The sequence below is a fragment of the Panthera pardus genome, unplaced genomic scaffold, assembly GCF_024362965.1.
Source record: "Panthera pardus isolate Hobbes unplaced genomic scaffold, ASM2436296v1 HiC_scaffold_17, whole genome shotgun sequence".
NCBI lineage: Eukaryota > Metazoa > Chordata > Mammalia > Carnivora > Felidae > Panthera > Panthera pardus.
The window spans coordinates 46,291,359-46,304,465 of NW_026526732.1; the positions used below are offsets into that span (position 1 = coordinate 46,291,359).

A 13,107-nucleotide genomic window follows, 5' to 3' on the forward strand; every position below is an offset into this window, starting at 1 on the left:
CCCCACCCCACCCCCAGCAAAAGAAAATCCTTTTAAAATAATGTATTTTATTAGTAGGCTAGATGTAAATGCTGCTATCAACCCAGACATGCACTGAGCACTCTTTGTTTCAATGGGTCATGTTGCCTCTGTACTTGAGAAGCAAAATCTTTTTTATAATTTTGTATCTCAAGTTTATTTGTGTTTAGAAATTCTTAAGTGAAAATATTTTGAATATGTTTGCACTCAGTATAAACACTTCCTCTTCTAGCTCAGCACAAATCATATTAAGCAAGCATTGATAACTAAAAAGAATCATTAAGACCTATACCATTGATCTGGATTTTTCTTATTTGATGATCCATATGTAAACAAGGACTTCTAGAATGTAAGCTCCCTATAATAGGAAATCAGTAAATGTTTGTTGAATAAATAAATAACATGGAAAAAGTTAGAAATAATAATATGTCATAAAGAACACTTTAGAAACAGGATTTTTTCAATTAAGGGCATACGTATAGTATCATATACTTAAATATATCAGCACAATTTTAAATTTGGTAGAGATGAAAGGATTTCTTGTCTAACATGATATAAGGAAATATACTAACTCCTTTAACCCTACCACAAACACAGTCTGAACTTATCTATCACTGTCACAATTACTTGTTGTCATAAATAACGTGTTTTCTCACCTTGGTACTCTTTGTTGAGTTCTTCATGGGGAATGCCCTTATTCCTTCATGTCCTCATTTCTTACTCATAGCTCAGGCATTGTAATTTTAATGCATGAAGCTTGCCTGGTTTCTCAGGAATCTAAGGCCTCTATGCCCTTTGAACTCCTCTCTTGGTCATTTATCCCATGTAGTTTATATCTCATACCATTGGTGAGTGTATACGTGGCTTACCTCTCCTACTAAACTTTAGATTTAGAGGAAGGGAATTGTATCTTTTCCTTCATTGATTTCCTCCTTAGAAATTACTGTATAGAAAAATCTTCATTTATTGGATGAATCAATGTATCCTGCTAGAAATTTAGACGCTGATAAAACACAAATTCTCTTAAAGCCAATAGTTTCAATAACTTCTTTGTAGCACTGTTTATTCCCAGGTTACCAGTAAAATATTGGGGTTGAATAAAAGTTGTATAGCTAAACAATATATACAAAGGGCATGAAATTAGCATACTTAAGTAGAAAGACGATTGCTAGGAATATAAATCTTAATATTTTCCAATGATCATTGTAATGCTTTAGCACATCTCCTATCTAGTTTCTTCTGGAACTAATAAAATAAATCTTTACCCCTTAATCTTCCAGATACATGTTATCATTTGAGTGATGATTTCATGCCTTTGAGAACAGAGAAGAGATAATAAATGAGTAGCTCTGTCCTCCTAAAGGTAAACCTCATAAAACTAGGAAGAGTAATTTCATGTAAAATATACATGGATTTTTCATCTCAATCCTTACATTTTATAGCATTATTTCACTGTTAATATATTCCCATAAAATAAGTTTGCTGAAAAATATTTGCCAGAAATACTCCAGTATTACAAAGACCTATGTTGGTGCATGCTGAATAAAAAGCACTGTCTACATAAGTGTGGGATAACTAGTTTTAATTAGTTATTTTAATTTGTATACCACTACCCAATGCCTATACTGTAGGTTACTCTGAATAGATTCCCAAACATTGCACAGTTCCTTCTCTCTATATGATTTTTACCCATTTTGCTTAAAAATGATATGTGAAAACTGCTTTAAAATCTTGGGTATGACTAGCTCATTTCTCTAAGAAAACGTTAGCATAATACAAGTAGTTTTGTGATTATCCAGCAAATTGTGTTCATTCACTAGTGTCAACTGTTCCTTAGCCTTATATCAAATAATAGATCGTTTACATTTTAGGAATAAAGAAGATTTATTAATTTTTATGTCCACATTTTAAAGTGAACACGTTATAAAATAGAAAATACTTTTAATAGGACAAATGAAATTATTGCTACTCTTGCTGCTAAAATATTTACATTGCATCTAATACTTTTCTTCACTTGCTGATAAATTTCTACCTGCACCTATAGTTCTTCTTTCCTATTTCAATCATTATATAGAATTCCTGAAACATATGTTCCTACTGAGCTGGTAGCCCTGATGTTAGTTTACACTACACGAATGATGACCGATAAGGAAATGATGGGATTAAGCTGTTCAGGGACTTGCAATAACTTACTGTGATAAGAGCAGCTGCCATATCAGTTTTATTAACCCACTAAATCACTACTAATAAATAAGATAATAGCTTTTGTCCATCATGTCTGAAAAGCAAGATTTGACTGATCAAAGTCTACACGAAATTAAAATGTAACTTCAAATCAAACAGTCTACTGCGTACATGAAATCTACTTGGTGGTCTCAACGATCAGCTATCCTGAGCAGTGGTGGGATACAGGCTTTTTTTCTTAATCACTGTATCCCTAGGGCCTAGTAAGTACCAGCACACTCAATAAAATGCTTATTAAATAAATGAAGCTTAATAGTGAAAGTTTTTTGATAGCATATATCCTATCCTGCTATTTGCATCTTAAAACCTCTTTAGCACCATGCTCTGTACATTGATATAAATATGAATGGATTGATTATTGATATAACACATTTAAAACATAAAATAGACAAAAATTGCTTTGCATTACTCTTTCGTGCCTATATGATTTTGTTTCATTTTTACTTTTTCAAAATCCAAATTTAAAAATACTGCCCAGAAAAAAAAAAAAAAACAACAGGTGTATATTTTGGCATTGGTAGTAAATCAAAAGAAGAAAAATTAAAAAAAAAAAAACTCAAAAGACAACACAGTTTTATCTGGGTGTTGAGAATGTACAGAATCTGTCACTGGGGCTTCTTGGCAGGGAGGGGAGGGTGACAGTGAAGGAAGGGACAGAAAGCTGAGCTGCTAATGCCCCTGTAAACTGATTGGCTTTGTCCCCAGGGCACACTCAGGTTAGGTGTTCTAGGGTGAGGCTTTGTGACCCCAAGAGTTAACCTTTAAAGACTTTTTTCCAGAACTCTTGGCACTACTGGCTTCTTATGTAGAACGTCAGACCTGCCCCTGGAAACAAATGTTTCAATTTTTAATTGTTTCTAAGTTTGACAGTGCATGATATCTGGTGATCTGTGATATCTACCTAGGTAGTCTGTCCATTTGGATTTTTGTTTTGTTTTGCTTTTAACATATCTGTTTTAAATATTTTATCTCTTCCTTTTGGCTGAATAAATTTTGCCTCATTTTATTTAGTTACACGTTTTCATCTTTCATGTTCGTGAGGTCCTTGAAAGTAACACCTGCATAAAGGTGAGTTGTGAGAACTGATCATTTTAATACCAGTTATGACAGAACTTAGGGAGAAAAACCTTGAAAATAGACACAAAATTCACTCTTCTTTTTTAGATCCTACCAATCACCTCTTTGTCACAAAGATCAGTGTTTCCCAAACTTTTGGATTTCCTACATGGAGTAAAATTCGAAAAGTAACATTGTTCCATGAACCCTAAAGGCTGCCAGGAACGGTTTTAGAAATAGTGGTGCTATCTTGTGTCCAGAATACATAAGAACTTTTTGAGTTAATCAGGATCAAAATCAATTCTGTCTGAAAGACTCAAATGAAATGACTGGATATACTCTAGCTATTCTATGAGAATTTGGCAACAATTGAGAGCTTATGTTTTTAGATAACCATCACTAAACAGTTATATAATGTCAATATATTTTAATAAATGATCCACAAAACTTAAAATAAATTAATACTTAGTTTAAAATTTTCAAATAATTCAATAAACATTTAGTGATAGTATGTTTAAGGCACTAGAATAAACACTACTCCAACAAGTTTTGCAAAATTAATAGTAAAATTTGGAGAAATTATAAATTTCTCTTTCTCCAAAATATGCTAACTTTCTTCATTTATCTTTCTGTTTCACAGATTGTTCATATTTCTATAGACATAAAATATTTTTCATAGACATGTACATTTTTAAAATATTAAATAGCCATTAAAAATGATGGATGTGAAGATAATATACCAAGATAAAGAAATGCTTGGGACAAAAATTAAAGGGTGCCTAGGTGGATCAGTTGGTTAAGCCTCCAACTCGATTTCAGCTCAGGCCACAATCTCATGGTTTGTGGGTTCGAGCCCCGCATAGTGTTCTGCGCTGACAGCAAGGAGCCTGATTGGGGTTCTCTCTCCCTCTCTCTCTGCCCTTCACCTGCGCTCTCTCTCTCTCTCTCTCTCTCTCCCCCCCAATAAATAAATAAATAAATAAATAAATAAATAAATAACAACAACAACAAAAGAATAATTACATCAAACCATTGCCAACTGCAAGATTCACAAACTCTCCATCTTGCCCTATCTTTCAACATACTTGTTTATGTATGGAAAATTTTTTCCCCAGGATATCAAAATATCAAAAAATATAACAAGCAAGTTATAAAAAGCAAATGTCATACTGGGAAAGAAGGAAAAAAAATTCAAATTTTAATAATTTGCTCTTGGGCACATCTGCTTTTAGATATCAAACAAATTTCCTGAAATTACCACATGTTGGTCCATAAACCTAAACACTTGAGCCTCACAGAGTCACAATGGACAGGGTTAATGATTCATCCCTAATCCTGAAGGCTCCTTTTAGGATTAATTGACTTTCCCAGCAGCCTGCCTGCCTGCCTTCTTGTAGATCCTGTGAAGGGGATTTCTCTGCATTGCTTTGCCTCTTTTTCTACTATTTATCTACTTCCAACATTATCTCATCTTTCTTCTACCCACACAATTCAGTAGGAATCAAATTCAGTAGAAATCAGCCAGTTAAAGTGATTCAAGTCTGATAAACAAGTTAGAAGGGAAGAGCCAATTCACTCTTTTTCAATCTGGCATTTCATTCCTCCTTCTCACACCACATACTGTTAACACCAATAGGAGTCAATTAAAGAAATATTAATTGGTAATCAATTATGTAGCCAACAACAGAAAGGATATCAAAATGAATGAGACAAAGTCTCTATCCTCAAAATATTATCTTTTGAGGGGAAGAGATAAGGTAATTACACACTAAGAATGAACCAATGAACTGCTGTGAGGCTATGAAGAAAGAGCCTATAAGAAATCAAGAAATAAGAAAAATTTCAAAAGAAGAGGAAGTTTATGAAACATTCTTTTCTTTTCAATGGATAAGCTTTCAAAATACCTGTAGGGAAAAGGCATTTTCCAGGGAAGAAGACAGCATAGATGAAAGAATGACATTTGGAGGTGAAACAAAGGGTGCTGGGCACTAATTTGGTGGGAGCATAGGCTCCATGCTGAGAGGTGAGTAGATGATAAGGTAGGAAAATGATTTGGGACTAAATCATAATGGACCCTGAATGTCAAAGTGAGAAAAGTTTGAGCATGACAGAGATACAATTGAATTAAAACTTTTAGAAGGCCAATTTGGAAAAACTGTATTGAAAGGATTGGAAAGATACAGTGAAAGCCAGATTATGAAAGTGAGAATGGAGAGAGACTGATTCAAGAGAATTCATAAAGTAAGATTTATTTTTTGGCAAGTGACTAAAGCTGAGCTAGCCAATAAGGTTGCTCCTAGCCACATGTAGGTAGTGACCACTTGAAATACGACTAATCAGAATTGAGATGTGCTGTAGGAATAAAACACACAAACACTTCGTAGGGAAAAAGAATGAAAAATATCTCAATAATTTGAATTTTGATTACATGGTGAAATGATACATTGGACTAAATAAAACATAGTAAAATTAAATAACACCTGTCCCTTTTTACTTTTTTAATGTGGCTACTAGAAATTTTTGAATTAAATATGTGGCTGGATTATATTTCATTGGGCAATGCTGAACTAGATGTTGGGACGGAAAAAGACATTGGATGAGCTAGAAAATGAATGGGAGAAGAGGGAAGGGGGCCTGGCAGTTCTGTGACAGAGAAACCATAGGAGAAGTTTTACATATTGATTTATTTTAAGAGGGCACTGTCAGCAGGTTCACATCCTAGACAGGTGCCAAGGAGGATGAGTAACAGTAAAATTGAGCCATAGGGTTTTTGTCTACATAAAGAAATGGACTGTTACCATGTGAACAATGGTAAGATAAGTGAGCACAGCTACTCTTTCGAGGAATAGCAATGAGAAGGAAAATAATAGAGCAATTGTGAAGAGTACAGCAGGTCTGAGATGCGTCTGTTTTTATCAACATAAAAGAGATCTGAATCTGTTTGCAGGCAGAAGGAAAGGAAAAACTGAAAACACAGTGGACAGAGGAAATAATGGACGAGTAAGAATGTGTAACATGTAACTCTACAGAGATTGCCACAAGAGAAAAGAAAAGCTAAAATTATCAAGAGAACTAACTTTATGTTTACATTAAGAGATGACCAAAGAAGTCATTTGTAGAGGTCATTTGTCTTGAAGGGAAAAGAAGAGGATATTAAAATTATTATCTGGGAAAGAAAACCATGCTTCAACTCCTGACTTCAAAGTTGAACCATACTTCAACTCCTGACTTTGGCCTTGTTCTTTGGGAGTGCTGTGGTTCCACCTGGCCACTTATTTAGCCATAGATACTACCCTTTCAGGACACCAGTGCCTTCAGTAGTGGATGTAAGATTGTAAAAATGACTTTTTTATCAGAAGAAATAAGATATTATGATTTTTCAGTATAAATTTTGCTTTTTAAACATTATTCCAAAATCTACTTTTTTGCTTTTTAGTTCTTACAGTTGGTAAAAAATCTGCTTCATCAAGAAGAGAACACGTGATTCCATTCACTGATAAAAACAATACTCATTTTACACGTGTCAATCCTCCTATACGGGGTATCATATGTACAGATCTGATATCTATGCTCATTAACATATCTTACTTTGAATGGCCTCTTGTTCCAAGTCGCCGAGTCGTTAAGAGGGGGAATTTCTGGCGAATTGTCTAAAAAGAAAATCAATTACTTTAGTTTTTAGGAAACGTGTGGTTCTGTTGCAAGCAACTTGTGGCCAGTTAATTCAAGAAAGTAAATGTTGAACTTTGGGTAAAATTTAGTCTGGAAGAAGTAATATTCTACATATACTGACAAGCAATTGATAAGCAATAATACACCAGCAGAGGCAGGGAGGTAGTTTTTTTTTTTTTTAATATGAAATTTATTGTCAGATTGGTTTCCATACAACACCCAGTGCTCATCCCAACAGGTGCCCTCCTCAATACCCATCACCCACCCTCCCTTCCCTCCCACCCCCCATCAACCCTCAGTTTGTTCTCAGTTTTTAAGAGTCTCTTATGCTTTGGCTCTCTTCCACTCTAACCTCCTTTTTTTTTTTTTTCCTTCCCCTCCCCCATGGGTTTCTGTTAAGTTTCTCAGGATCCACATAAGAGTAAAACCATATGGTATCTGTCTTTCTCTGTATGGCTTATTTCACTTAGCATAACACTCTCCAGTTCCATCCACATTGCTACAAAAGGCCATATTTCATTCTTTCTCATTGCCACATAGTATTTTAATAAGATTGTTTTGCTGCCCGTCTCAATTTCCAAAGCAAATCATACCAGTATCTGCTTTTGCTTCATGTTGCTTACTACCTTATGTACCTAGAGGAAAGACTTGAGTGTCTTTACAATAATTTTATCCAGAGATTTATCAAAATTAAGTATCAATCTCCAACTCTGAAAAAACACAGGAAACTTTCTCCTTCCTTCCAGATCTCCACAGCAGTGTTTTAAATTGTTTCTTTTCTATGTCCCTTTCTCTAAAATTTGCTAAAAATTAGCATCCAGTTAAAGAACAAAATCTGTTCTACATATAACAGGAATTGTATGATCTCCTAAGGGGCTCCATGGCAAACTTTTTGTATATGTCAGTTTCTTGGGGACCAATTCTGTAGTGTTAATCAGATTCTCAAGATATTTCATCACTCCCCAAACAGTTAAGATTACTACCATAAGGTGGAACAAAACAGTGCAAAAATGGACGTTAGCAGTTGTCTTATGCAACTTGCTCATTTTAGGGAATAAGTGAACTGAGTTTTGAAAAAATTAAGTGCTTTTCAAAAGGCTTCACAACAAATTTGTCACTGTCTAGGCCAGAACCTGAATAATGAGATTACCATGCACCATGTCACACTAACTCCCATAAGCAGAGAGGTTTCAAAATAAATTTATAAATTATTTGATTTTCAAAAACTGAGAAGCTCGACTATAGTATTCATTATTTTCTGGACAATGAGTCCCTCTACAGGTTAGAATTTAGATTTCAGTTTATATGGGATGCAATGTTTGAGCCTTAAGCTTCCTATAGTTTCTCTAGAATATCCTAAGTTCTTAGCAGAGCACGAAAAGAATCTCGAAGGAGAAACCTCTCCCAAGAGATTGATATCCTATCTTGATTTTCAAAATAACATCAACATACATAAATATGATAATGCCAATTCTACAGATTCCCATCCTAACCATACAGTTGGGTAGAAAGGAATGTTTTTAAATACGCGATGCTTCGCCAATTCTGTCACAACATTTTAGAGTTTGGGGTATAAACATACTCAGAGTGAAATGGAGAATCAAGGGAACTATTTCATGAAATAAAGTAAAAATTATTAAAAACTCATATACTTGAACTAGCTAAATAATAAACACAATCACCAGTTGCATTAACAAGATACTTGTCACCACCACTTAATTTTACTTCTCAATACAGGCTATACCATACTCTTTAATGCATCCCTCTTTGAAGGGAAATGTCACTGCTCAAATGGAGCTTCCTTTATTATTCTTTTTTTAATTTTTTTTAAATGTCTACTCATTTTTGAAAGACAGAGAGAGACAGAGCACAAGCAGGGGTGGGGTGTAGAGAAAGGGGGACACAGAATCAGAAGCAGGCTCCAGGCTCTGAGCTGTCAGCACAGAGCCCGACGCAGGGCTCGAACTCACAAACCGCGAGGTCATTACCTGAGCCAAAGTCAGATGCTCAACTGACTGAGCCACCCAGGCGCCCCAAATGGAGCTTCCTTTAAAATCATCTGATAGCTAAGGTTCTAATATTCAAAATATATAGTAGTTCCAGGTAAAACCTACAGTAGGTAAAATCAAGATAAAATGCTTGTGAAACAAATTTCTTAATATTCTGTAAACAAATGTACTTAAATGCATTTGTTTCTATACTGTCTTCCAGACATGACTTTAGCGGCAAAGTAGTATGGCCAATATGTGTCATTTACCTTTCCAAAGGTGGCTGCACAGGCTGGCTCCAATTTCTCTTTCCTGCAGAAATCTAAATAGTGCGCATAAAGGATGCACCGTGGTAAGCAAACTCCCTCACACACAATGTAATTCTCTTCAAGCCTAAACAAAAAAAAAGGCAGAAAATTAGGTCAAACCTTTTCTTTATTTCTCCTTTCCTTTCCCCTTTCACATTGATTTAATGACTGTTTTGAATACAGACGCTATACAAATGAGTTCATGAGCAGACATGAGTAGACCTTCTTTATTCCGGATATTATTAAAAGTCAGATCACAAGAATTAATGTTAGAAGAACAAGAACCCCAGTGAATACCTGCTAGTGGAGTTAAAATACCCTGGTCAATGTAAAACCAATCCTTTCTGGTCTGTATCTCAAAGAATAGGTCTTATTTCTATGGAAATCCTCACTATTCATTATGCTTTGCTCTGTGAGATGCAAATATGTATGAATGGTAAAAGTGAAGGAGATGGTTTTTTAAAAGACTATTCTCAACACTAATGGGCTGCCAGGTTTCAGGCTGGCAAATGCCTACAATATCTTACTTTCATTCCCAAACTAGTCCTGAGCCCTAAATGGTTAGGGAAGCATGATGATGCATTTATTTGCAAAACACCTAAGAGTAAACTCACTTCACTAAAGTCTGAAATGGTACTGATCTACTTCTACCCTATGCCTTTTGCTGTGATCAAGTACCATAATTGCCTGAAACATACCATGCACTTGAAACATAATGTACTTCTCTATAGATGTCTCCAAATATGACATACAAATTCAACTCTGTTACAAATACAATTGTATAAATTTTGAAAATTTAGACACAATTCTATTTGAATGTCTACATTGCAATTAAACATAATTTATATAAATGTAATAATGTATACTCAAGTGTTATAAATATCTAAACAGCAATCGAGAAATCAGAACTTGTAGATTGTATTCCCAATTTTCCTAACAATTCAGTAGGTGATATTGACTAAAATTTATGTACACCCATTTCTGTATAGTAAAATTGTAATTATTACTATATAGGAACAACGCAATATTGAGCATGCATTCAGATTAAAATTGACTGAAACTAGTCACATCTCTGATTTAGCATATTCCCTAAATGCATGAGATAAAAGCTAAAGGAGATGTTCATCAGACTTTAAAGCATCAGATGTTCATACTTCTTTGAAGAGGAACAAAACAAAACCCAGTCAGATTTGCATCCACAAAACTAAACCTAGCTGACAGTTGAAAACTGGAGTTACTTAGATTTTTCATTTTAATTTTCAGCTCCAATTTTTAATATCCCCAATAATCTATATAACCATGAGGGAAAATTCTCGAAGTACAAATAAGTCACTTAGTTTCTAGAAAACTCTATGTAACACTCTTTTATAGGAAAGGGGTGGAAAGTTCAAACAAAAGTATAGCATTTTAAATTTCAAAAAATGAAAATCACTAAGAAAACATTCAACTATTTAAAAATTATATTTTAATGGCATGCATAAAATGTCAACTGTTCATGTGGCTGTTTTAGTGTTGTTGCAGGCGTTGTCTTTATCTTCAAAATACTGGATAATCCCAGCCATGAATACGGCTAATTTGGGGTATAACCTGTTTTTCTTTAATTATAATGCAATCACTCATATTTATAAAACAAAAAAACAAGTTTGTTCCCATTCACTCATTTGAGGGAAAAACTGGAAGTGATAATTCAGCAGTTCTCCACAATATATCTTTAAGCAATACTTCTGCCCCAATTATACTAATAAAATAGCTGTATCTAAAATAGTCCAGATAATTAACTCAAATATTTACTGCCCCAGTGTATTTTTAACCAGTCAGTGTGACATCAACTTCAATAGTTAAGCCACAACTTTAGAAGAATATTTGGTTTAGATTTCAAATATTTGAAAAGGTGTAAGTATATAATCACAAAAATTTAGTATATGCAAACTGTAATTCAGGGTTTAAATAGCTGAAAAAAAGTTAGGGTTGTTTTTTTTTTTTTTTGCTAGATTTTTAGACATTATTTTTTTCTATTGTATTTTTCTAAGGTTTAGTTCATACCTTACATACATACAGATTATACAACTAATCAGTAAATAAACCTTTTAAGTTATTTGCTTGTTACTTGTAACTTGGAAGGAAATATATACTCCTATTCACACTATGTGGGGAAGCTTAGAGTTTTTACTTTAGATCCCTCTTCCTTTTTGATCAATATTACAAAATGCTCTTCCTATGTAGAAAGCCTACTGATAAACTCTTGGTTTTAAAAGAGTTTCCATAAAATCCAATTCATGATATTTCATCACAATAAATCATATATGACAGGTGCTATAAAATAGTTGAACATTTATTTAATAGAGATATTTTAACTGAATTTTCAATATCTTCTAGTTCAAATGCATTTCACCTAATGACCAGTATACAATTGTTAATTTGCCCTCATATCGATAAAGGCAATATTTAAGATCCTTCCTCCTTTTAAGGTGGTTTGAAGAATCATGTTTTATAAACAAAAAGACGATCAAATAACAAATATATAAGGACCGAATTGATTGCATGTTAAGCAAATAAGTCCTAAAAAGCATTCATTATTGCTGACATTTGATGAAATTATAGTTTATGTCAATAGTGACTAAAGTGATGGGTTTTTGTATTGCAGATCATTTTTCATCAACACTAGACTAGACTATGTCTCCAAACCAAACATTCATTTAAAAAAAAAAAAAAAGATTCATTTTCTTTTGGTATCTTAAAGTTGCCCCCAAAGTTTGAGGCAGAGGCAAATTGGGAAGAGCAGATTCTGAAGATAGTGACTTTCAAAACTCAACGGGTGCTGAAAAGTATCCCCCGTGGGAGACTTACCACTGCAGGGTGAGCTGAGTCTGCTTCTTTTTATCCTTCATCATCTGCGTGACGGTTTTCTTCTGAGAGAGGTGTAGATCGGCTGCTTTGGTTTTGCTGTCGTGACTGTCTGCATCCTCTTCTTCCGAGGAAACGTTACCATTGCTTAAACCCATTTCTGATTGCAAGTTGAAAGGGTGGTAAAGACAATCAGAATGCAAAATCAGTGAAGGAGCCTCTAAAAGTACCAAACTGGTGCCAAACTGGGTAGCCTAAGGGGGTGGGCAGGGGGTTGAGAGGGGAACTAAGCCAAATCCCTTAGAGTTCATTTCTAGGTGACCAACGTTTTCCTGGGGAAAATACAAAGATCAGGACGGAACATTCTCCGTATGTTATGTCTGCGGTGTGTTTACTTTTCCTGTGGGGTGCCCTTCTTAGAATTCATCCCCTTCCCAGCCACATCCCCCGAGGGGGCAGAGCACTCACCCGATTTAACTCCCGCCGGCAGCTCCGGGTCTTCCCCTCTCTCCGCGCTGCCCAGCGCGCCCGCGGGTTGCGCCGCCGCCGCCGCCAGGTACACCCTTTCCTCGGGGTAAATGAGCAAGCCCTTGCCCAGGAGCGGCCCACAGCACTCCTCCTGGGCCTCAGGGGAAACTTGGGGCGAAGGCTGCGCCTGCGCCTGCAGGAAGGTGTCGTCCAGCTCCGGGACCTTGGCCATCCTCTGGCCGCGGGAGACCTGGGCACCAGCCGCACGGCCGGCGGCCCGCGGAGCCCAGAGCCCAGGGCGGGGCGGGGCGGGGCTGGGGACCTGCGGCCGCGGGGGCGGGGGCGGAGACGGCAGGCTCCCGAGCCCCGCGGCGTCGCGGCGAAGGCAGGCCTTGCGCAGGGACTGCGCGGACCGAGGCGGGACTGCCTTTCTCCACCTGTCCGCGGTTCCGGCAGACGCTCAGCTCGGACTCCCTTCCTCACCTGCGCCTCTCTCCCCCGAGTCCCAT

At 36.0% G+C, this 13,107-nt stretch overlaps 1 protein-coding gene across 1 annotated transcript in view; it reads right to left on the reverse strand.

Moving 5' to 3' along the window:
• Positions 1–12,922, reverse strand: part of RFX6 (regulatory factor X6) — a 56,844-nt gene extending 43,922 nt beyond the window's left edge. The window contains exons 1-4 of the mRNA XM_019418178.2: positions 12,599–12,922; positions 12,134–12,290; positions 9,248–9,371; positions 6,907–6,968 (exon numbers count right to left, since the gene is read on the reverse strand). Coding sequence (XP_019273723.1) covers positions 6,907–6,968; positions 9,248–9,371; positions 12,134–12,290; positions 12,599–12,830 — 575 coding nt within the window. The 5' untranslated portion in view covers positions 12,831–12,922. The remainder of the gene's footprint in view (positions 1–6,906; positions 6,969–9,247; positions 9,372–12,133; positions 12,291–12,598) is intronic.
• Between the last annotated feature and the right edge of the window lie 185 nt (positions 12,923–13,107).